Source organism: Pollachius pollachius, assembly GCF_949987615.1.
Source record: "Pollachius pollachius genome assembly, chromosome: 3".
In the NCBI taxonomy this organism is placed as follows: domain Eukaryota; kingdom Metazoa; phylum Chordata; class Actinopteri; order Gadiformes; family Gadidae; genus Pollachius; species Pollachius pollachius.
In genome coordinates this window covers 12,926,508-12,951,838 of record NC_136936.1, presented here as the reverse complement: position 1 = coordinate 12,951,838, position 25,331 = coordinate 12,926,508, and the positions used below count along the sequence as shown (strand labels likewise).

Genomic DNA, 25,331 nt, shown 5'->3' with positions numbered 1-25,331 from the left:
CAAGATCAGTATGTCCCATGGGGAGCGCAGGACTTAAGGGTTTAGTATACTAGACTCCCTACATGAACGATGGAGCATTAAAGTTTATTCGGGATATCCGAGGAACATACTGTACAGCAAGATATTACACAATGTTCCTCTGCCTTCGCAAACCGGTAGGAAAAGATTGTGGTAGTTATCTCCCCTACTGATCCACAGAAGTCCAGGGGTCAACCAGTGCTGGGGACTCTTTTTAAGAGTTCAGGGAAATGCTCACCTCGCCAAACTGAGGAGGTGGGACCCGCCCCAAAGGACCCTGAGGGAGTGCGGGAGTTAATGCACTGTCCACCAGACCTGGTGTACTCTTAATACATCCAACAGCCTCTGATCAAAGGTCTAGAAGTATTGGCTATGTCTTTAGCGCTAGCTCGTTGGGCCCAACTGTATGTCTGTGTCGCATGTATCTTGACACGAGTGTGCTGGAGACTGGTTGAGTTGTAAGCACCATGGCCACGCAGAGAGCTTTTGATGGGCAGGGGCTCTGATAAAATAAAAAAGGCACATGGAATAACATTTGTTAACAATATATGTCATCTTTATTTTAAATGATGAATTGCCCTTGTTCAAACAAAATGAATTGTGTAATCTTACATACAATCTTACATAGTAGTATCCATACCATATCCCTACAGACAATGTGAAATTGTATATACTTAATCCACAATTTAACCTAAATTTACAACTAACAATGAAACATGGGGCTTTACATCAGACTCCATTCACATGAATGAAAAAATGCAACCGTTATTCAAACAAAATGTACTTTTACATACAGTATTGATACTAGATAATACTAAAGCCACAATACTGTACACCTTAGAATAAAATATGGAGCCTCAATCCGACTACATTCACAGAAATATTATCCATCCAAAATGACCTTATACGTGATTGAAATAAAAATGGGTGCTAACTACTAAAGCAATCAGAATGGGAAAAGGTATTTTTTTATGATTTTTGGTGAATATTTTAAACTATTAATTGCATCCTGTTTCACTATATTGCGAGATATGAGCAAGTGTTACATGTAGTAAGTAGCAGCCAACCATTGGCCAGTACTACAGCAATCACAATAAGAAAATGTATTTTTTATTGATATGCGGTGATTTCTTTCCTGAAGCAATTCCATGGTAGTCTATGCCACTAGTCTAAGGGGTATCATTTGTAGATGGTCCATAAAACAGATTTAAGTGCTGTTCTAGCACAGATGTCGATGGCAACAACTAATGTCGTTGTGATTTTTTGTCGATACGGTGTCCTAAGCTGTCCTCAACATACTACACCCGTAATGTAGTGAAATTGTGTTGACGAATACGATTGTGGAGTAAGTCAAAACCATATATCTGGCGAATATCATCCTGCTGCTAACTTTTACCTGCTACAAAACGAGATAAATTCTAGCAACATTACAGGTAGTCGGTTGGTACCAACAGACCAACATTTCAAACTGGAATAATCCAAAATGCCACTTTGGATAAATGTGTAGTATTAAAGTCCTTCACAACATATTGCACTTACAGTGGCCCTACGGTGAGTGGATCTTCACTGTTGTGTGGCCAGCATGCCACACATAATATAAGTCCTCTAAACCCAATCCACTCATGGTTGATTATGTACAATAGCTCCTTCTATTTGCATGTACGCACAGCCCGAATTATCCTATTTTATTTTAAGCATAATTACTGAACCGTCTAAAGAAATCGGCAATACATGATTTCACCATGTGGGGGCAGCAATGTTTAGGAAAGCTCATAATATATTTTGCATTGAAGAGAAAACTAAAGTGCAGCCATAATTGGCAACATTTATGTACAATATAACCAAAAATATTTCTGAGCATACAATATGTAATCTTTCCACAACGTCTACTATGTTGATCACATGGTCCCATTAGCGTCTTAAAGGACGGTACTTGTCTGGGTGATCAAACCACTCACTGTCTCTCCTGTCTTCCCTAAAACATCTGTTACCAATATTATTTAGATTTTGGGAAGTAATGGTGCCAAATTACATTGGTAACGGATGTTCTAGTGAAGCCATGAGAAATACATTGACGTTGCAAACCTAATTCGCAAAGCAGTATAAATAAAGTATGTTTAGTTGATGCTTCAGTTACAGAAAGCCAGCAAACAAAACAGGTCCCCCTCTGTTCTAAACACCCTTTCTCCACCACTTCATCCTCCATTCAGACGATCTCGTTGCTCAGCGACGTGCTCCGGCAGCCCGTCCAGCCCAGGTCCCTGGCCCAGTGGCCCTGCCGGGTGACCCGCACCTTCACGGGGTCGAACCTCCAGAAGCGCTGCTCTCTGAACAGGTACACCCGGCCGTCAGGGCGCGCCACCGCCCCGTTGGAGCCCTGCGGCAGGCCGCTCCAGTCGCTCAGCTTGCGGGGGTAGTAGGGCTCCGAGCGCAGCGTGTGCAGGTTCAGCACAGAGTACCGGGAGCCCTTAAAGAGGACCATGTGACCGAGCGGGGCGTAGTAAAAGGCGCAGTCCGGGTGGCGGGGCAGCCCCAGCTCGCTGCTCTGCCTGGGGAAGCCCGGGTCCAGCGCGCTGCCTGTGTAGCGCCACATCCTCTTGCCTGCATGCCACCGGCGACAGGTGGAGAGGGTTAGCGGTCAACTAGGGTCTCAGTTCAGGGTACAGCAGCATCTACCGCCACACAGGTTACTGGGATGGTGTCATGTTGGATCATATTAGCAACGTTTTGTAGTGAAGTGTTGTGTGTGTCGTGTAGTCCGCAGATAGACCCTTCTCTGCCTTTGAGGCTTTTGATTGCAGGGATCCATGACCATATTTTAACATTATCTAATATTAAAAGCAGTTATATGGGGTATGGGGAAATATGTTTGAAACATTGTCCAAAGTGAAATCAAAACGAGTCTGAAACAAAGCCAAACTTCTGTAGACTACTTGAATCTCTTTAGCTCTTCATGACTTGTGATGATCATTCTAACACGAAAACAGCCCAAAAAACTAGATTTTCTATAATCGTATATTTAAGACTATATGTGAAATATATATATGGAGTAGAACTAATGCCTGGATACTGGCATGTCCTTGTCACTGTGTTAACAGATACAAATGATTCAGTGTGGCAGAGTGAGAGGTGAGTCAAGAGGCAAGGAACAAGACAAGGAAAGAAAAGCAAAACAAATCCCTTGTCCTTTACAGATATGTGCAGCCAGGCGTGAGGCGCAGGTGAACGGATATCCAGGAACTCCGTAACAAGTGCAACTATATGAAAACACCAAACATACCTTTGAAGAAATACCACTTGGAGTCCAGGGGGGAGAAGGCGGCGGCCTCCACGGCCAGAGGGAGGTGGCCCCAGCGCTGCCGCAGGGGGAAGGGCCCGCTCACGTTGCCGTCGCTAGGGACGGTCCAGTAGACGCTGCCCCGGAACACCACCACCGTCTGGTTCTGGTCTGGACGGGCCCAGGGAGACACAACGGTAACAGGTTAATTTACTGTACTTACCGTCCAAGCTAAAAGCTTGTCATTAGACATTTTCTAAGGTGTGCCCTAGAATGATAATTTCAGGGTAATTAAGAGGAGTCTATTGAGAATGTTTTTACTTTATTGTGCAGATCATCAGTACATTTGTTTTTGAGCGCGATTTAAGCTTTGCCCCAATGAATGAGGCTGAATTGTCATATCAATTGATGAGATTAAACCTTTGTAATTGTACCCATTGTGATGGCATCGAAGACCCCTTGGCAGTAGAGGGGCTGGGATGTGTCTGGATTCCCATGATGCACTTCGGCCAACTCCCACTCTTGCAGACCCCAGCCGACTCCCTGGAGAGGTAGACTTACGGGAAGACCCCCTAATGGCTTCCCTGAAGACACGGTAAAACAACACAACAATTGGATATCTGTCTTTAGACACACTGAGCATCGTGGTATGATAATGAGCATTGGCCAGGGGATGGATCCAAGGAGCAGTCACTCATTTAGTTTAGTCCTTTATTCATACTTAGTCATTTAATGACACTTTTACCCAAAGAGACCGACAGTGAGTTTTGGGGTCATGAGGGCACAGCTAGTGGTGAGGTATGCTGGCTGTGGCCATTGGGGATTGAACTTGAGTTAGGAGTTCCACACCGTACCTCCTACTTTATCCTGGAAGCAGGCTTCTGTCTCTCAGTATGTACACTGCTGTTTGAGTCTCAGGGGGTTTTAAACAGAGCCTCTCGTAAAGCCCTTTGGTTGATAAAGTATACAGACAAAACAGGGACAAAGCTATTACAGCATTGACTGAGTGGAATAGCCCCATCTAATCCTCTGTAAAGAGTTCATGGGAACAAACTCTCCATCCCAGACAGAAGATAGAAACACAGACAGGCACGCTGACCAAAACAGAAGTTGCCTGATAGTAACAATTAAGTGTTTACATCCAAAGGAAAAATAATCATCATGCTTCACATATATAAGCTTGCATTAAGTTCTGTCCAGATTCACACCATTCTTGTATTACAGTAGCACCTAAACTCAAGGAATGATGAATATTCAACACTGATACAAATACAACACATCAGTATGGTCTGCATATAGTGACTGGTAATCATGGTAACAGCTACATAAGGCAAACAATGACGCACACACCCATTTTGTCTTGAGGAGCTGAACAAATATTTGTCCAAAGGGTTGATCAAATCAGAGTGGGCATGTGGATGGATGCCGGAGGATAAAGTTTGCCTTCATGGGCTTGAACATTTAAGAAGACTTCTTTATTCAGTGTGCGTTAAATTTATATGTATGGCAGACCTAAGCAAACATTTGTCCAGTGAAACACAACAGAGCCAGCCTCTTATCTGCCCTGTCCACAACCACCTTCATTGGCACAAGAGACTGAGGAGTTGTAAATATGATGTCATCCAGGAATCAAAATACGATTTTTTCCCTTATAAGCCATACATGTCGTTTATAGTATGGTCATAAACGCCTCCTCTGCGAATTGAGAAACATGCTCTCATAGACGGGAGGTTTAGGGTTAATGTCAAATCTGTGGCGCTTATCAGCGCCGGTCTATTAGTGATCTCCCAGACGTCCTTGGATTGAAGGATCTTGGGGAAATTGTCATCTAAGGAAGACCTCGTTACCTCAGGTAGCCGAAACATCCTACGATGGCTTGTGGTTCCTTGGTTGGCAGTTATGAGCCGTCTGGTTCTCTGGGGCTTTCTAGACTGGGCAAACATCTGCTTCTCATCATCTCAATGTCGGCATGAGGGAGGGTTCCACACCCACGCAGACACACATACACATGCAATCATACACAGACGGCTAAACGCTGATATGGTATAAGCAGCTGTAACGTTTTGCTGTAGGCACTTGGGTGGCGGCTGGGGTACATGCCTTGGTCTCTGGTATAGCGGGGCATTTTGAGTGGGAACAGCTGAAGTCTTCAGGCATTACAATTACTAGATTGAAATCTGCTTGACAAACAAAAATTCCAGAGGTGCAGATTTGATCATAGTCTGCCGAATTACTGCCCAGTGGTTTCCAAATTAAGATTCCAGGTGAGTATTTCTTGATTTGAGTCAATGCCTCAACTGAAACCTACTTGTAGGTACTTGGAACCATCCACATCAATATCTTTAAGACATGTACAGCTTTGCAAAACCATGTGAAGGCAATGCATACAGGCCAATCCCAACATTGGTTTAAAAACTATTAATTTATCCCATTTCAGAACACTGCTTTCTGTTACTGATTTAAACATATTTGCACTGGGAGGAAATGCCCAAAATAGAATAAAGTGCAAAAAAAAATGGTAGCAATGATTATGCTGCCGTATTGTGCTGTGAATTTGTGAATTTTTTTTATTTTTATGATTATGCTGCCCCATTGTGGCACGCGTGCCTAGGGTTGCCGACCCCTGAACTAAAGTCTATGTATTCCATCTTTACAAAAACAAAGGTTAAAAAATCATTTCTTTCGAATGGGTTGAGAGTATCTGAGAAACCCTTCGAAACTTTCTGTTTGCTGCAGCACCTGTGGCCTCTTGCTGTCCATCCAGACAACACGCCTGCATGTGTCCTTTAAAACGAGCTCCCCGCCGACCGTATCGATTCGAGCTAAACAGCATGCGCACGTTGAAAGGGTTGGCAGAAGAGGAAAGACTGCACGTTTGTTCGTTTTTTCCTCTAAACACTTCCACGTCCGCGTAACCCGTCATAGCCCCGAAAAGGTTGCGGTCCCTCACAGATATCGAACAGGAATGTGGGTGTCTGAACATGGCCTTACGAGGAACTCAGAGGTGAATCATCAAGGTGTACGGGGGACCGCCGGAACGCCGTGTGGACATTCCATCATAAATACCTGAGCGTAAGACCAGAGGCTCACGTTTTCACCAGCTCACTCGTCTTTTGAATTCACAAAAGATAAAGGTTATTGTAAGATACAGTGTGTCAAGGATTTTCTTTCTTTGTGGCAACTCTAGTAGAACATGACCAGTGAGAGACTTGTCTACAACAGCACGTGTGGAAACCTGTCTTTGACATACCGGGAGGGTCCACATGCTCATCAGTAAATATATATACAGCTCCATTTGTCATCCATAAAGAGGCGTACATAAGCACACACACCCCCCCCCACACACACACTTTCCCCCCACAGCTTAAACCCTCGTTCATCACCACCAGGCTAACGAGGCCCCTGCTGCAACACTGTGTCTCTAGCTTCTCTGCTTGTGTGTGCAATATGTCATGTTATTGAATATTTGTGGTTTTTGTGTGTGTGTGTGTGTGTGTGTGTGTGTGTGTGTGTGTGTGTAGTGTTTCTGGAAAGCCTTCAATAGGTTTAGCCATCCTCTCATATAGTAAAATAGGCCAGCTCCATGCATATGAGGGTCTTTGTCCTTATCAGACCATGATCCAGACCCTCCACGAGAACAGAACAGTTTGTCGGCATCAAATGTATAAGTGCTTCCAAAACATAATCACAGTCTCCGCCAATGTAGAAAAGGCTGGATTTAATAGAAGTGTGTTCCCCTTCTGCTTGTTCCAACTGTGAGGCTGCAGCTGTAGGCCTTCGGGCTTCTCTCCCTGCTCTTTACAACCCACTGCCATCACTCCCAGTTTACTGGGTGGCACAGCAGGAATTCAAAAATTGCTCTAATATCTCCCCTCTTATATCTCCTTGCCAGATAATAAAACAAAACATCCAGTCTAATAGTTCTCTGAATGTTGCCCTTTTGTGCAGGGATACATTTGTCGTTTTTGAGGTTTTGAGGAGTTATTGTATAGTGTAGTATTGTTTGGATGTCAGCACCTTTTACCTGGACCGAAACTCAAGCATACCCTCTATAACCTCTCTAACCACAGGACCGACACCGAGGAATTTAACATCCAAACAACATCAGGTGTTTCTTTAAGAACCGTAGCAGGCTTCTCACCGCAAGCAAAAGTGGTCCAGATTCTTTCTCGATGACCATATACAAGCTATGTTTTATGTCTATAACCTACGGAAACCAGTGACAAAATATTTACAATCCATCAAAACCCCTTTGGCTGGGCAATTCAGTAAAGTAAATACATGATTTCATTTTTTTTCTGATATTCCCAACATTTAATCTCTGTTTCATGTTTTATTATCTTGGCACCATGTTCTGATGATTAAGTATTAATCACCTAAATGATTAATCAGAACTTTTATCGTACTTACAATTAATGGCTTTACTTTTCCAGCTACCCAACACTTTCCCCTCACCGTAGAGCTGCTGAACAGCGGTGATGTCATCCCAGCTGAGCACCAGGTTCCGCCCCAGTTTCCTGTAGTAGGGTGACATGAGGGCATGACGGACAGGTGAGTGCTCCAATCCCAGGGTGTGTCCTATCTCGTGGGCGGTCACCATGAACAGGTTGTGTCCCTTGTGTCCGTTCAGCGTCCACCTCTCTGACATGTCGAAGTGGGCTTCACCGCGCTGAGGGAGGAAGGCATGTGCCAGGGTCCCGCCTACAGGAAAGACAGCCAATCACAGGTCACCTGATCTGCTACTCACACAAAATTAACGTGACAATTGTTTAATAATAATAACACCCATACATACTGATATTTCGGTTGACTCCAAAGCCCTGAGAACGCATTCCAGACTGTGATGGGGAATTTGCAATCGAATATGCTTCAAAGCACGCTACTCAATGATTAACCTCTCATATCACCACTTCGTCCTCTATCGTTAATTCAATCAAAATATGTAATCTTATTCCATTTATCCTAGTTATCTTTGTTGTTTACGGGGAATGGGTTAACCCAGCGATTGTTAGTGCTTTGTACTTGGTTCTATGTACATCCTTACTGTAACGACAGCATATTATTTCACTTTGTTTTGACAAATGTACGTTTAGGATGAAAGCATCTCCTAAATGTAAATGTAAAAGTAAATCCGAACATTAGCTTGAACGCCAATCGAAAGGTCACCGACGGTTGTGGCAGCACAAAAACAAAGCATCTGCTTTTCACGCTCAGAATTGCGCATTTGAATCAGTGACACCAATGAACTGCTTGGCTTGTTGCTTGACGTCACATAAACGACTTTTACTCCGACTTTCACCCCCACGCTCAACCTCAGAACTGCAGGGGAGGGTGTCTTCGGCCCTTGGGAACAAGTGCGACAGTGCGGCCCCCCACCTGGGCCGTCGAAGGCGTTGCTGGCCCCATCGTTGTGGTCTCCCTTGTAAAAGGCCAGGCGGATGTCTGCGGGGCCCCCGGGGACCTCCCGGAACACCAGGCCCGAAACGTTGCTCCACAGCTGGAAGGCTGCGCGCACGGCCAGCCTCACGGGGCCCGGGGACAGCTGGCGGGGCCAGTTGACCATCTGATAGGTCAGGTAGCGCTTGTACCACTTGTCTCCTGGAGCAGGGGGTACAAGAAGAAAATCATCTTTAAAATATCTTACATCTTCTCATGGTAGGGTAGGAAATGTTAACGGTCTTTTTGGTCAATTTGACCAAAGTGCGTACAGAACACGTTTATCCTCCAGGTGTACTCTAAAGAGCACACATATTTGGACACTGTATGTAGGGCAACATTCCAAAACCTCCAAGAGCCCTCGGGTGCAGTCTGCTTATGAGCTAATCCTGAAAAGATCCTCCACATCCATTTAGACGCTCGTCTCTGGAGTCTAGGCAGATACCATGTAGATGATGTGATGTTGTTTGAACTGCTTTTCCTTGGCATCAACATATTGGGTGCATTACGAAACAGAATGGCTATGTACCTGTGCCAGTATTATACTGTATAAGCAGGCCAACATGGGAAGTGCCGGCTTCAAATGAACCGGCCTGTCCCCAAGCGAGATGTACAAATGAAAGGATACAACCCGTGTTAGCTTACAGTGAGGGTAAACTGACGAGCACCCTAAGTGCACGCTTCAGTCAACAGTTTACACAAACTCTCACTTTTAATAACGTGGGCTCCCAAAACATCCAAACTCAACACATTTGTGCGGAGATTAATAAATAGGGGGGAGGGCGATCTGTAAACGAGCAGACCCCTAATCTCCTTGTGGTGTATACAGAGCGCTTACACACCTCCTAGCCCTCTTGAAGACGGTAAGAACGCAGGCCATCGACTGCACACTTTGAATCAACGCTTGCGCAAGCTGCATGTAGTGTATAACAACAACAAAAACACCATCGACATGTATACAGACAGAGGGAGGGGGGGGGGGGGGGGGGGGGGGGGGGGGTCATTGAGGGGTTCTGCTCTGCTGCACGGCAACGACTGCAGGGAGGGGGGCAGCTGGAGGCCGTCTGGGTAGCACTGGTGGTCCGTAAAGGGCATACCCAGAGGTTCTCTCTCTCTCTCTCTCTCTCTCTCTCTCTCTCTCTCTCTCTCTCGCTCTCTCTTTCCTCTCCCTCTCTCGCTCTCGTCAATGGGGCAGAGAGAGACAGAGAGAGAGAGAGAGCGAAGACTCGCACTGGTGAAAGTGTTAATGAGGTGAGAAGTTTAGTTTATGTTGGTTTTTACACAAGAGAGGGAAGGGGAGTGAGGCAGATGGCGAAAGAGAGACGGCGAGAGAGAGAGTAACAAACGTACACAAGCGCAAAGAGTAAAGCAAGCATTATACTCTGTAGGGCAGAAAGGCGCCATATGTTTGGCTTGTTATAACCCCCTTGAGACCCGGAGCAGATTGCTGGGGAGACTTGGGGGCTCTGGGCTTGGCTATGATAGCCTATCAGTATGTTTGTGTGTGTTCTCCACACACATAAACAGTCCAACAGCAGACTAATGCTGACCCCATCGTCAGACACCATACATTATTAACCGTCCATAGTTCAGCATGGCTTGTCAGACAAGAGGTGCTGGCAAGAAGCCAGAGACATATGTTAAGATACGAGGAATGACTCGTCTTTAACACCTTATATAGAGGGTAACATAAGAGTCCTACAGCAAGGTCAAATATTTGACCACAGCGGTAATGAGACGGTGGAGCACCGTGGACCAGTCTAATGGAGCTGTTCAACAAAACCTTTTTCTGGTATGCTGGAGGTATGCTGGCGTTGGCTGTGACCCCTCATCCCACAAGACGAGCCTCAGCTCAGGGCTAAGCCTCCCTCCCGCCCTGCCTGCAGGTAGAGCTCCTGGATCTCCTCTTCCTCTGTCTCCCTGCCCAGACCTCCACACAGTGAGGGCTCCCACAGGGCGCAAGCCAGGAAGTGAGATAGAGAAGACATTCCTGAACTTCCCTTATGGAAGCAATTAGCAGTGTGCCCTCCGCGACAGCCCCCCCAGTTGGTCGGGGAGCACTATCATGGGCACATTAGGAAGTGATCGAGACCATGTGATAGCCAGAGTTACTGTCTGTAAGTGTTTGTTTGTGTGTGTGGGTGTAGACTATATGATCGTCAGGGTTATTGTGTGTGTGTGTGTGTGTGTGTGTGTGTGTGTGTGTGGGTGTGTGTGTGTGTGTGTGTGTGTGTGTGTGTGACAAAGGCAGCAAAATTTGAAGGTGCAGAGATGGAATAAGCGATGGTTTCAGGAAGAAAGCAGCCTGTTTGCCAGTAAAATAGCCTGTGTGTGTGTGTGTGTGTGCGCGCGCGCGTGTGTGCGTGCGTGCATTTGCATGTGTGCTAGCTGTTGATTTCTCTGCTGACCATGACTATAAGAGATACACACACCATTTGAGTGGCTCCAGTGTGTGAGAACAATATCCACAGTGTAACCCAAATTGACATCTATCCCATAACAACACTGACAGAAGGTCAGCTGGTTTGCTGACGTTCCCCATCTCGCTCGAATGTGTGAACGCCTGACACAGATCCAATACACACACCACTGTGAGAAAATACACACGCAACAGACCTATCGCACCGTGTAGCGCTTATCTCAGACAGGGGTGCTGGAATGTCAGCCTAGTAAATATGACTGGGAACCACCAGCAGACCCCCAACTCCCACCACCTTCACCCATCCCTCCCAGGCAGAGCCCTCTGCACAGCCTGGCTTCTGCTGGCCCTCCCTTTTGGCTTTGCTTTTAGCCCTGTGGTTTAAAGGCTACCAGTACGTGGCTGGTCACACGTTGGTATCTGTATTCTCATTCACCTAAAAACGACATACGCCTCAAAACACACATACACTGCATATACCTAAACACATGAGATTGTCCTTTTTGGAGGACAAATGCACTGCGTGTACAGTACACTGTGTATCCTGGACACCACTACCATTTGAGGTATTTACAAATGCGATACTTCTCATTCACAAACACATCCCAACACTCTCAAACATGCAATTGAGAGGGGAAGGAGGGAGGCAGCTGGCAGGGTTCCGAAGTTTCGGATTTAAATATATTTGAACACTCACAGAACACTCCTCAGAGCGGCCAAATTACCTGCTTTACCTTATGGACGACTGCCACTACCTCACTCAATGGACAAAGACAAAAACACACACGCATGCTGGAACCTGTAAACTGTGTTTATCAACTTACACATAAAACCCAATGTGGCTGAGGGTTTACTTCAAGATGCAATACCATCGGCCCCATGACATCCTGTTGCTATAATGCTACAGCTGTGTATCTGTACGAGTCCCGTCTGGCCCTGACAAAACGAGAGGGTGAACCGGCTGCCGGCACACCCAATAACAAACAGCTGTTCACGTCAATAAGACAGCCAGATAGTCACACACCCGTCAGACCAGCCTGGGGTAGGGCATTTTAGCCTCTGTCTGTTCCACATGTTAGCTTTTCAACCACCTGGCAAGCCCGGGCCTCAGACACTCAAGGTAGGCAAGCTAGGCAGCGAGCTGCATGTTGACCCAGCTAGCCAACGCAATGCATCAGGTACTGACTTGAAGAGCAGGCGTCGAACGACACCTATTGTTGCATTCCAAGTCAGTCAAGTTAGCCAATCATGTCAGTGACAGGCAGGAATGCAACATTCTGACTGCTGTGACTCCAGGCAGAGGTAAGGTAAGGAGAAAGAGAGAGAGCTCTGAGGCTCTATGTGTGGAGACAGCAGGGAAGGAATCAGGGAGACCGCAAGTTATGCAAACAAATTGACGAAAGATGGTGTAACCCCAATATTGTAAGAAGGGTAACCGAAGACCTAAAAAGGTGATACATTGCAATAAGTCCCCTTACTAACCATCCTTAAATACACTGCTATGCAACAGGTCATCTTAATCATGTCATGTCACTTAATCAATACTGTCATTTCTGTATAATACTCTATTAGGGCATGACAAAGTCATGTCGTGATAAAAAATAGTGATGAAACCACAGATATACTGGGATCATTCTTTACAATGGTCACAGAGAGCAAGGGTCAGTCTGGAACATGCAGTACACTACAAGAGCTTTGGTTACACCCCTTGGAGCCAAGTGGGCCATCACTGGGGTTTATGACAGAGGACCCACCCAGCCACCACTTTGCAACACTAAGGTAGACACAGACAACCACAACATACAGGTACACGCCTGTATACACATGACTGACATACGCATGTGAATCGCATGTATTTAAAACTCCCTCCGCTCATCAACATACAGTATATAACATACACTTAAGTCATTATCTGCGTATGCACAAACGCCAACTCTTGAACCATATTCTCTCTGACATCAGCAGGGCATGTCTTGGCTGGCCTCAGTTCCCTATCTATAAAGTGGCCTTTTTCTCTCCATGCAAACACCACTAGCTTAAAAACACGTGTCTGTGAAGTGATGGATTGGCACGGACGCACACACACACAAACACACACACACACACACACAACTACACGCACACACAACTACACACGCACACACACACACACACACACACACAAAACAAACTTGCCTTGGGGCGAAGAGGAGCGCTTCTTTCGGAGCGTGAGTTGGCTGGGGGGCGCCGACCGGCCCGTGAAGATGAGGTTGATTCTCTGGGCCCAGAGGTCATGGGTGCCCTCGTCCGTCACCCCGCAGCGGGGCTCTGCCATGCGGGTGAGGGTGGCCCCATCCAGCTGGCCCGTCATCGGTAGGCGGGACAGCCACTGGAAGTCCCTGCAGGGATGACCACTCTTTATTCTTTATTCAGATCCCCATTAGCTTCCACAGATGTGGTCGCTATTCTTCCTGGGGTCCACATAAAATAAATAACAATACACAGACATATAAACATATATACAGTACAAAAACCTATCTACATCACAAAAGTCTGAAACACTGTGTATACAACACTTCAATACATGGTACAAACATCATTAACCTCTCCGTAAAAAGACATTGCAGTCCATGCAGGAGAAAACTGAGTTTTAAAAATGACAATATGCAATACATGATCATTTTTCAAGTTTATAAGTTCAGCAAGCATGGAGGGTCAATCCTGTTGTGTGGATTCCCTCAACATCTGTTTCAGTGATTTTTTCATCTATATTTTCCCTTGATGCTTCTTATGATAATAGGTAAGGAATAAAGGAGTAAATGACTGCTTTATTCAGTTAATCTGTCTAGGGCTGTGGGAGGTCAAAACAACCTTTCCTGACCAGTCTAGTCATATGACTAGAGGTTTCCGATCAACAACGGCATTTTGGGTAAACATTACAAGACTAGATGTTACTTTAGCCTCAACGGTCAACCATGACAGACTATTGTGCATCTGAATGACATTAGCTAGACATTAAAAGAACATTGAAGAGCCAATCTTGCAGCTCTATTTTAAGCAACTTGCAACTTTAAGCAACTTTTTAATATGTTTTTTTGCAGTGTTGGACCACACAACCATACAATATACTAAGCGAGAGAGAACTAGAGCCTGACTGGGGGTGTCACATAGTGAGAGCATAGCATTTGGCATAGCAATATTACAAGATCGTACAGCAATAGAATCAATATGGTCAGACCATGAAAATTGATCATCTTTTATAATGCCAAGTCATTTAATTTTCCTTACTTGCTCTATTGGGATACCACCCATAGATAGATTTTAAAAAAGGAGTCTCTGCAAGCCTTCTCCTAGTACCAATAACCATGCACTTAGTCTTAGTGATGTTCAAAACTAATTTGTTGTCCCCAATCAGACAGTTTGTAATTCTTTGCATAATACCTCAGTCAGTTCATTGCATGTTGACGCAGCACAGAACATAGTTGTGTCATCAGCATACTTTACGACTTTTGTCTGTTCCAGAACATAGGGAAGGTCATTGGTAAAGATAGAAAATAAAAGAGGACCCAGACAGCTTCCTTGAGGCACTCCACAGAGGACACAGAGGTCTTTGCTGACTGAAGTTAAATTACATTGAAGAGCTTCCATTGAAGCTCTTCAATGTAATTTCTTCTTCCATTGAATTCCTTTGCCTCCTGCCAGACAGATTACTCCATCCAAGTGAGGGCAGTATCAGCGAAACCATAGCACTAGAGTTTAGCAATTAGCAGTGCAGGATCAATAATGTCAAAAGCCGCACCAAAATCAAGCATAACATTACCCACAATTATTTTGTAGTCCATTCCTTTAAACCATTCATCAGTCATATGAACAATAGCAGATAGTTGGGTGACCAACTCGATATGGATGCTGGGATTTTGTTATAAGTTCATTATTAATAAAATAGTCTTGAATTTTATTAAAAACAATCCTCTCTAGTATCTTGCTCAGCACTGGTAGTAGACTGATGGGCCTACTATTAGCCCCAGAAAAGGTAGCTTTTTTATTTTTTGGCAAGAGGATCACTTTAGCTTCTTTCCGTAATGCAGGGCTTGTCGGATGGTTTGCTCTCTTGTCAATCCGTCTATCAAACTTTATTAATATGGCACTTTTTGGTGCAAAGCTGCAATACAAAGTTCTTAACCAAGGTAAAGAACACAACAAGAATAAGTAATATTATTTGTTTAGAATCAGATACTTTTGCAAGGTAAATTTAAACAAAATATTATGCCACACTATTTTATGAGAAGAAAGCTGAGCTAAAAAGGTATGTTTTAAGATTGTGTTCTTATGTCAAATCAACTATGGAAATAAACGAGAATACTTCATCCTTTAAGGGGACAGCATTGTTACTTATGACTAGCAATGTGCTCTTGATAGGCACTATGCATATTTGGAGCATTTCCTACTGAATTGTTTTCAAGAGAAGAAATGAACTAATCTATCAGTGTGACATAATTCGACAGAGCAGAAAAAGCAATGCTAGATAAGGGGATTGTGAAAAACAAGCCACAATTGGTAGTTTACCAGAGATAAGAGCCCAACAATCCCTGAAAGTAGAAGGAATCTAGCCTCAGATTGAAAAAGACCCAGTCCTCTGCAAAGACTGTCCCCTGTTCGCCTTAATGTCTGCTAACTTATTAAAACTCATACAAAGTCTTACAACGTGCACAATAATGCAGGATTTGTACAGGTGGATCCTTTAAAACCATTTGAATGCTGGTATAATTAGTTTGAGATAATGTGTAGGACAGAGGGCGAGGTTCACTGGGTTATTAGATGGTCCAGGCAAGGTTTTCCACCAGTGGGGTGAGGGTGTGTTTTACGACTTCATTACAAGCCCTCAGGGCTGTTCTACACTTAACTAAACCACCACCCTGATGAACACATTGGAAACAAGTACCAGTACTGTATATTTCCCCCCTTCCTCAATTTGTCAAGTCAAAGCCAAATAGCAAGACCACATTTTAGTGCAATTTAGAAAGCCTAAATGAGTTTTCTGTTTTCTCTTTAACCAGAGCATAAACCATGATGGCTTTTATTGAGAGACTAGTTACAGCCCTTTACTCCTGTGCTTTGTCGAGCCTAACCACTAACTACTGCATAAACCAGGGAATGTGTGTTTAGGACTGGACACCAGGCTTGGGAAAGGGAGTAGCCTCTCTTCAATGTGCTGATTTCCTTTCAAACCCACCTGATGGCTGATTGTACTTCTGCAGTGTTGTGGATGTGGTTTTCCGGGTGCAGATAGCCATACTTTTCGAGAAATGCCTGGAATTAACATATTTGTTGGAGAAGACATCACTTAGACCATTCTAACCAGCATACAACAAGAATATGGTATATAACAAAAAGGGAGAATATATACAATTAATGTAATTTCTTCTTACCAGGTCTAAAAGTCCAAACTTTACTGTGAATAATAACTGAGCTTTTAATTCATCTTAAACCAGTTAATGTCACAAGTAAACCAGAGATAAGCACATACTTGTGTTTGTGTAGTGATAAACATAGACTATGAATTTCGACCTCATTCTTTCCCTTAAGGAAATATTCAGGAAGACACATTGATAGCACACCAAATATGGTAAACACGTTTCCATCTATTCGTCTGTGACAGTCAGGCAGTGACATGTCGACCCGAATTAATCTAAAACAAGAGCTCCCTAGGGCTGTCGTTTCATTTGAGTTACAGCTTAGGAAAAATTTTGAGTAAACATAAATGCCAAGAATACCTACGATATCCAATCAAACGCAACGAGAATATTTTTTAAACGAGCATGGAATACTTTGCGGTAATTGCGCCACTTTTAACTACTCTTGCTCAGTGCAAGCAACGACAGGAACACTTAACAGACAACCAATAACAGATGCATTTTCATACAGTACAACTTTAAATTCAATATCAAAATCAATAAAGTAGGCTACATGATCTATATAAATAAAAGGACATTACGTTGAACAGTCAATTTTTTATTTGAATAAATGACCAGCAAGATCTAGATTTAATAGATTTCAAATAGCTTTAAAACCAGGGCGTTAATGTAGCATACCTCGGGGGCATTTCTCCCAGTTCGGGCTATGGACACAGGTGAACAAACCGAAGCCCTAACAGCGATGAGCGTCGTTACGGTCCAGATCCATGATGCTGCACCGGCTTCAAGTGATTTTTCACGCCGATCCGGAGGCCGAAAATTCATTTTAGGGTTGAAAAAGTATCCTCACTCATTGCTCTCCGATCACATCATACATTTCCATTTAAGCTTCAATACGATGGGAGGAACAAGTTCCACATAGTGATCCACAATCTGGCAATAGGAGCATGCTCGATGTCAGTGCGCATGTTGCTTCGCCCACTTAATGAAGAGCGTGCCTGTAAAACAGCCAGACCATAGGGGAGGGCTCGCAACGCCTCGCTTCACTAAATTACACGCGTTTGTAGCTCAAGGCAATGATAAAAGAGCATGGTATATGTACCTGGTGCGCTTAAGACTCAAATAAAAGCACCAACATAATTTCCCGTTTTAAAAGGTGTGGTGTAATGGTAAAGAAAAACAAAGGATAAAAAGCACAAGTTTTTAATATTTTGGAAAAAGGTTTAACAGTTTATTTTGATCATACAAAACAAAACAATAAGTCTACCCCACAAAAAAAGCCTGGACCTAGAATTTAAGAAGAAAAAAAAAGATGTACAAATAAAATGAGAAAGGAAAAAAATAAAACATTTGACCCCAATACAGATGCGTCCATACAGCCCAAAAAGTCCCTTCACAGTCGCTGTACATCTTTCCATCACAAACAGAAAGCAACATGGGATGCATTGGCAAAGAAAAGGAAGGTATGCAAGTCAGTTTTCCAGCAGTTCTCCCACCCGCCCACCCACCCACACCGACCCCCCCATCCCAAAGCCGAATCCCTTCCTCCCCCCATAGCCCTCCCCCATACCACGCTCCCAACCACCACACACCCCTGGGCTGGAACCGGGTCGACTGCTGAACATTTAGTATGGCCGGTCTCTTCTGTCTTCTCTATGATCACCTCTGAGGAAGGGCAAAGGAGGCACATTAGACATCAATCAGTGCCAACGAGGACACGCCTCTGGAAAACACATCTCAAACAGCATGAACATGCAGGCCGCGGATCGAAATTTCAAATGAACAATAGGGATTCCTTTTACAAACCTTTCATGCCAACATTTATTTAATAATTGGCTACACAACCGAAAATGTAAAATCAATTAGGAACATAGTTTCACCCACCCCCCTTCTGGACGTATCACTGAAGGGTATAACCGCCATCTAACAAAGGACACCTGAAAGGCATTGCGCCCTAGAGTCTGCTTTGTATCCTTGACAATTGTCATGTCTGGAAAACAGGCAGTGACTTGCCATGAATCACTAATGAATCCGCCTGAGACCTCCGTTTAAAAAGCAGGCTACGCCGTCTAGTGGTTAACTAGCAAAACAGTTAGGTCTAGGAGCTGCAATCTCCAACCTAACATAAGCAAATATTTCCAGAGGGAATTCCAATGTAAAACATGACATTATCCAGCACTGGGTTACGCAATGTGCACACGGCGCCACACAGAATGTACACACCTTGGAATGCACGACTCGCGGATTAGTACAAGCACAACTAACCAAATAAACAGTGAACCTTCTAGATGGGCTCAACTCACCGTCCTCCCATTTTGTAGCCCCCGCCGCCACCATAGCCCCCACGGTCACCGCGGTCTCCACCGCGGAACCCACCGCGACCCCGGAACCCGCCGCCACGGTCACCGCCGTAGCCGCCACGCCCGCCACGCTCTGAGGGCAGACGCCATCATACGTTAACGAGGAGACTGGACTTCAGCCGGCAGAAAGATGAATACCCGTACGGAAGATGGCAAGCATTGAAATTCAAACCGTACCTCCACCTCCGAAGCTGTCCCCGGGTTTGGGCGTGCCACATTTGTTGCATTCAAATCGACGCGCAAAGTTCATGTTGCCGCAAGAGCTGAGAAGGCGGAGAGGCAGAGTCAAATCATCCATCCATTTTCAATACAGTTTCTTCAAGTAGCATACCTGCGAGAATATCCCTCTACAGGAGCTTCTCAAATCAACATGACACACACACACACACACACACACACACACACACACCCCCCGCCTACCTATTTGGGCACGGCCAGTCTCCTCCCTTGACATCAAAGTTGGGTCCTCCACCGCCACGACCCCTGAACCCTGACGGGACAAACCATTCATCGGCCGTGAGTACAGCAGACTCATCAACACCCTAAAGTTTGAAGGAACACACTTGCTGGTCGAGCTATTCTCACAGGTCATACCTCCTCTACCTCCACTGCCGCCTCCTCCGCCTCCTCCGCCCCCTCGGGCTCCGCCTCTCGCCGTGAACTCGGCCCTGCGGGTGGCGAACGACACCTTGATGGCCTTGCCGTTAAACTCCTTGCCTAGAGGGGAGAAGGAGACACCGGTGTGAAGGGTGAAACGAGACACTCCTGCGGAAGACATGCCGACATGGATTTGGTGTCTTACCGTCAAACCATGCGATGGCGGCTTTGGCGGAGGGCGGGTCGTCAAAGGAGACGGTGGCCTCTCCCTTTAGCCTGCCGGTGGCTTTATCCGAGTACAGGTTGATCATCGGCTGGCCTGTCTTCTTGTTCAACTTTTTGACAGACATACAAAAAGTATTTTAATTTATTGAACAGTTTCCCCACATGGACAAAGTTCCTGGACATGGACATTTGGTCCTTTGGCCGATAGGTCCGGCCATTATCTTGTTGTGAGCCATCTACAGAGGCTCCCAAACCACACCTTAATGATGCCAATCTGCTTGAAGTAAGTGCCAACTTCGTCAGGCGTGACCTCTTCTCCAAGTCCCTGGACAAAGATTGTGTTGTTGTCAGAGTTGTCTTCCGCCCCACCACTGCTGCCTCCACCTACGGACAGAGGGACACATCAAGTATTAACACACTTTAGGCACAGAAAAGCAAGTTCCACTACATTCAGCAGATCATCGAGATGTGACCCGCTAGAGTCAAACGTACCTCCAGGCTCATCCCTTTGGCCGTAGTCTCGGGAGCCTGTAAGATGGAAAGCATGGGTTGAGAAAAGCTTGCGAGCATGGGAACTTCCAACACCTTTAGTCCTAAACATTTCCACTTCACTGCTATCTAGGCGATGCTTTGCACTACTTTTAACAGATACGTCAGCAAGGTTTTAGTTTCCTGGGGTGTGTTTTGGGACAGTTGCACGTTACACCACCATCTTACAACATGGGCAGAATTGAGCCTTTTCTGGACAAACCAACCAAGAAGAGCAGTCTCCGGTTCTAAGAAGTTTTCCTTTGTCACCTTAGGAACACCTTTTTCCTCTGCCAGTTAACATTCAACCTTGGTCTTCATGCATCAATACCATTAGTATAAAACTCAAGCACCATGTTCTTTTACCATATCTGAAGTGCAGTAAGGAGATATCCCACTAAGATTAGGTGCGGCCCCCAGGATTTGGAAATGAAAAATGGTGGCATCACCATGCTTGTCGTTTTTCCTTTCCATTTCCTATATTGCCCTGTTTTATGATTTCCTTCTCTCCTGCTAACCCAAGTTCTTTCCTCCCCAACCGAGACAGTTCTGATGCTCATCACTTACCACCGAAATTTTTGTAGCCACCACGGTCACCACCTCTGCAGAGGAAAAATTGGAGATATGATGGCTTTTCCTTTGTCCCAAAGACTGAGAGCTCAAAGCTCCCCTACATCCCATCAGTATGCACTCCTGCCACGCTGTGCGACTATGGTAGACATAGCTCACACGAGGGGAATGCGTTAGTCTTGGACATTAAGAGAGCAATGGAACGGCTGCTAAGCAGCTGCGATTTCACAGTCTGGACGAGTTAAGACACTCGTCACATCTCGCTGGATCACCATTATGGTATATATGGTATATTTGTTTAGATTCAAGTGTATTTTGGGTGTTTCATGTCAGATTGGATACACTAGGCTGGGTTAACAGCGCAATTTAGCTTTGCCAACATTTACAGGTCAAATTGGTCTAAGTTTAATCTTCAATCACTCTTAACACCTGTAGTATAGAATGTAGATCCATGTAAAACAGAGCACACATGCTTACCAAGTCAAATATACAACACTTGAATGAAGCCTATTGAATGTGATACAGCTCGGGATGAGGATTTGGTCTAAGCACATTGGGTCCATCAAGTCTTCCATAGTTACCTTCCACGAGAGTTTGGCTGCTTGTTATAATTCTCAAGCCACCCATCAAGACTGATTTGCCCTCAGTTAGTCCGACAGCTTGCAATTTAAAATACACAAAATACACTGTCCCGACCTCAAAACACATTCTAATCAATACTCACAAATAGAACGCCGGTTTCCTAGGCAAAAATTCACAGTATCAAAATTATTTCATTTTTTAGGTTTGCCATCTCGTTCCAGACCGAAATTCTGATCCACACATCGTGCATCCACCAATTTATGGATGAGCCAAGAGCAGAATAAAAAAAATAATATTGACCAGTGGCAGAAAAGACACCCAACAGAATCGTTTGTACAATTCCAGTAGTGCCACCTAGTGGAGTCATGTTCTACTGCAGCACCTGCCCCGCCCCCCCACACACACACACGCACACACCTCATTCCCCTGAATGATGACTCCTGCGAAGATCCAAGTGAATAACCCACCACTTCAGAGGAACGGGAAGGTCACATGCATATGCTATAAAGTTTAAGTTCAAATGTATATAACCTAATGGCCGATGACGATAAATAACACAAAGTAGTAAGAAAACATTGTGATAAAAAAAAAAAAACGTTACAGGTGATCGATGGATGACTGCCCGTGGGCCTAACTGCTCATGTAAAGGGTCCAGAGTGGGGTCTTGTGAACAAGCATGGTCTATGGAAGAATACCTTGCGGGGTAGTGGCGCGATGCAACTTACCCCATACCAGGAGGCCCTCCTCTTGACCCGCGATCGTAGCCACCGCCTCCTCCACCGCCACGTTCATAGCCCCCACGGTCATATCCGCCACGCTCAAAGCCACCGCCGCCGCCGCCGCCCCCACGCCCTCGCCCTCTGTAGCCTTCTGAGCGGTCCGCTCCCCCCTCGTCCCGTCCGAACCTCGTGGGCGCGCCTCCGCTTTCACCTGGTGAGCAAAGGACTGGAACTCAGGAGCTGACTAAAAACTGCACTAAAAACTTTACAACTTCATTCAAATATTGAAAATTTTAACAAAATAAAAAAATGTACTTCCCTTTAGAACTAAAATTATAATGCACAAGTATAGATTTAAACTTGTATATATACATTGTATAGAATAAACTTGTAGGACAGTTTTCGAGCCAAGTGTGCTACTATGTGCATATGACTGAACCGAAGTAGTCTCACCTTCAGTCCTTCTTCCATAGCCGCCACCTCCACCGTAAGCCGCTGGCGGCGGCTGGCCGTAGGCACTTGAACCGTAGGACGACTTATCACTATACCTTGTGGGAAGGGGAAGGACCCAATCAATCACACATCCTTGACAACACCTAAAGGTTTACAATCCTATAGTGCAGCTTTAAAACCAGAGGAACCCCCTGCTAACCTTTTCGTTCGAACCTTGGTTTCCCTTGGCTTGTACAATACAGAAAACAAAGAAGCCCCCTGGCTTTCAAAGGGTAAAGAACCAGTGGCATAACTAAATAAATGTTAGAGGTGGGCATACCCTGTAGTTTCCTGGGCTGCCGGCGCTCCATAGCCTTCGTAGCTTGGTGGCTGACCGTAGGCTGCAGCGGTAGGCTGACCGTAAGCCTCTGCCAAAAAGTTAGATAACATGGTTAATGACAACATACAAGGAAAAGTCAAATGTTTTAAGGTATTTCCAGTAAATAATGCTAACTTTTTAATAATCACTAAAGCATTTTGTGTCGAATACAAGAGCGAAAGGAATATAATCGTTTTGATTAGACTGTTTTATTCAAAATTGAATGCTTGACAGGAAGAGAAATATGTTACATTATTGGCTGAAAATCAAGCCAACCCATTTCCATAATTAGAAGTGACAGTGAAAAGTGTTTTATTAATTTATTTTATTAATGTGCCATTTTTGGCCCACGTTATCCAATAGGTGAAACGTTAAAGGTCAAATTTGACTGCAGGGTAATTGCTTGTTCAATAGTTTGAATAGCATACCTGGTGTTGTAGTTGGTTGCCCATAGCCTGGGTAAGTCGGTGCTGCATAGGTGCCACTGCCATTTCCCTGACCGTAACCCTGTGAAAATAAGGTGTATTAAGACAACATGCACATTAACGTTATATCTACACAAACAAAACTATTGAAAAACCATTAGTAGATAGTGTTATTTTTACCTGTCCACCTGGTTGACTGCCATACGACCCATAGCTATGGAAAGAAACATTTAAAATGTTTACTCTGCGTGTAATTTGTAGTAATTCACTTATCAGACAAATGAGGTCATTCTTGGATCTATATATAAATATATATTGACGTGAAGTGTGCAATACCTCTGTGCAGCGCCATGCTGACCGTAGCCCGAATCTGAACAGAGAGAACGAGTCAGAGAGAGTTCAGGACAACATTTAGACAACAATTATAGTGCATACAGATAGTAAAACGCCAGAAACTAAACCCGTGACTACTGCGTAGTTAACCAATCCGTTGACCACTGGTCTGCAAGAGTTGACCAGAGCATAGCTGCCCCCACGATGTAGCTAGCTACAACAAAAATGGCGGTGGGTTTTGTCTCGCCTTTGACTAACGTACTCATGGGGACAACGAAAATGTGTTGAATACACTGTAGATGAAGGCCACACAAGCGTGGATACTATGTTGGTTAACATTTTGATAGGCAACATTTGATTTGGTTAGCGTTTAAAACCGTGCGATCACTGGCTGCAGGATTTGAATTCCTCCTAAAAAGGAAACAATGGGCCTGTGAGCTACAGCGAGACGTTCACGTAGGATGACAAATTAAGAGCAGCGGGTTAGCAGTCTCGGTTTTCCGGGCGCAAAGCATCGGTAATCAGGAAAATAAACGACAAATCGATTAAATCATACTACAATCAGTTGGACAATGCACATCCAAACCGGGCTAGATGGATAAAACGCAGTAGTTATTAGGTAACGGACGGTGAGTTCCGGTAAATAGACGGGTCCTCGGCCTTCTGGCACAGCAGCTAATTTGGCTAAAAGCTTATTGCTATCGGCTAGCTGTTTGTTGCTAATGTATTCAATCTTTTAAACAAATGTTTGCAAACAAATAAACAAAAATATTACCAGAGGCCATTTTGGTTTCCGTTATATATTTTAAAATCCGATGAGTGGTTTCCCCTAGTTAGCTTTAGCTGATAAACCCGGGTAACGTAGCGACAGCAGCGCAAGGAGCACACTGCGGGACTTTCCTTCACAACTCCTCTCCCCCCTATTACCGACTTTATGCAGCTGCAGCGCCATCTAGTGCATCGGGGTATAAACTACATTTGCCTTGAAATAATAATAAAAATGTAATACGTTATCAATATTATCTGAATATCTAGTAATCTGTCTGACTTTTTCATAAATAATTTGCACTCATTCGGTGTAGGCTTATATGCCTTACACTTGTGTGCATGGTTCTAGACCCTATGGACAAAAAGGCTTTATCAAAAGCATTCGAAAATAAAATCGATTACACATTATGAAATGTGTCCATTATCTTGTAATGAGGCCTAATCTTTAAAAATGGTTTAAAGAGAACCCTGAAAGGTGACGATTGGCCAACATCTTTTTAATTAACATACTGGTTCATCCACTGGACTACGTGATCCCTCCTGGCTACTTCAGCTCGACGATACATCGAAAGATATTACTAAACAATTGATAGGCCTACCAAGCTTTCACGGTCCCAGTGACCCTAGTCAGTGATCCCTGAGGGACAAATAAAGTAAATTGAATGAATTACAACGTATTAATCTACAAACAGTGGGAAGAAATGAAATCCACTTGTGCATTTCATGTCAGCACTTGCATCTTAACATCAGGTTGACCATTAAGAGTTTATGATCCTAATATTAAAATTGTTGTTGGTTGTATTATTTTAATCATGTTTGAAGTGGAAATAGGCTGACACAATGATATACAAAGATAAATATTGTATGTAA

The 25,331-nt window shown here is 44.5% G+C and overlaps 2 protein-coding genes across 3 annotated transcripts; both read right to left on the bottom strand.

Annotated features, from left to right (window-relative positions):
- Nucleotides 1-656: 656 nt before the first annotated feature.
- Nucleotides 657-17,440, bottom strand: mmp28 (matrix metallopeptidase 28). Its single transcript, XM_079731468.1, has 8 exons — nt 17,222-17,440; nt 16,363-16,439; nt 13,326-13,528; nt 8,672-8,893; nt 7,751-7,996; nt 3,730-3,879; nt 3,299-3,466; nt 657-2,619 (listed from the first exon to the last, which is right to left on the bottom strand). The coding sequence occupies exons 1-8, from the start codon at nt 17,366-17,368 to the stop codon at nt 2,225-2,227; spliced, it is 1,608 nt and encodes a 535-aa protein (XP_079587594.1). The 5' UTR covers nt 17,369-17,440; the 3' UTR covers nt 657-2,224.
- Nucleotides 17,441-18,105: 665 nt separating this feature from the next.
- taf15 (TAF15 RNA polymerase II, TATA box binding protein (TBP)-associated factor) lies at nt 18,106-24,611 on the bottom strand. Of its 2 annotated transcripts, none has more exons than XM_079731147.1 (16): nt 24,469-24,611; nt 23,697-23,730; nt 23,541-23,574; nt 23,364-23,442; nt 22,897-22,984; nt 22,578-22,672; nt 22,131-22,335; nt 20,821-20,855; nt 20,218-20,253; nt 19,985-20,109; nt 19,706-19,835; nt 19,498-19,620; nt 19,324-19,393; nt 19,081-19,166; nt 18,847-18,976; nt 18,106-18,208 (listed from the first exon to the last, which is right to left on the bottom strand). In XM_079731147.1, the coding sequence occupies exons 1-16, from the start codon at nt 24,476-24,478 to the stop codon at nt 18,169-18,171; spliced, it is 1,320 nt and encodes a 439-aa protein (XP_079587273.1). In that variant the 5' UTR covers nt 24,479-24,611; the 3' UTR covers nt 18,106-18,168. The 2 variants fall into 2 exon arrangements, with proteins under 2 accessions (XP_079587273.1, XP_079587274.1); XM_079731148.1 differs by having other exon boundaries at nt 22,578-22,666.
- Nucleotides 24,612-25,331: the final 720 nt, after the last annotated feature.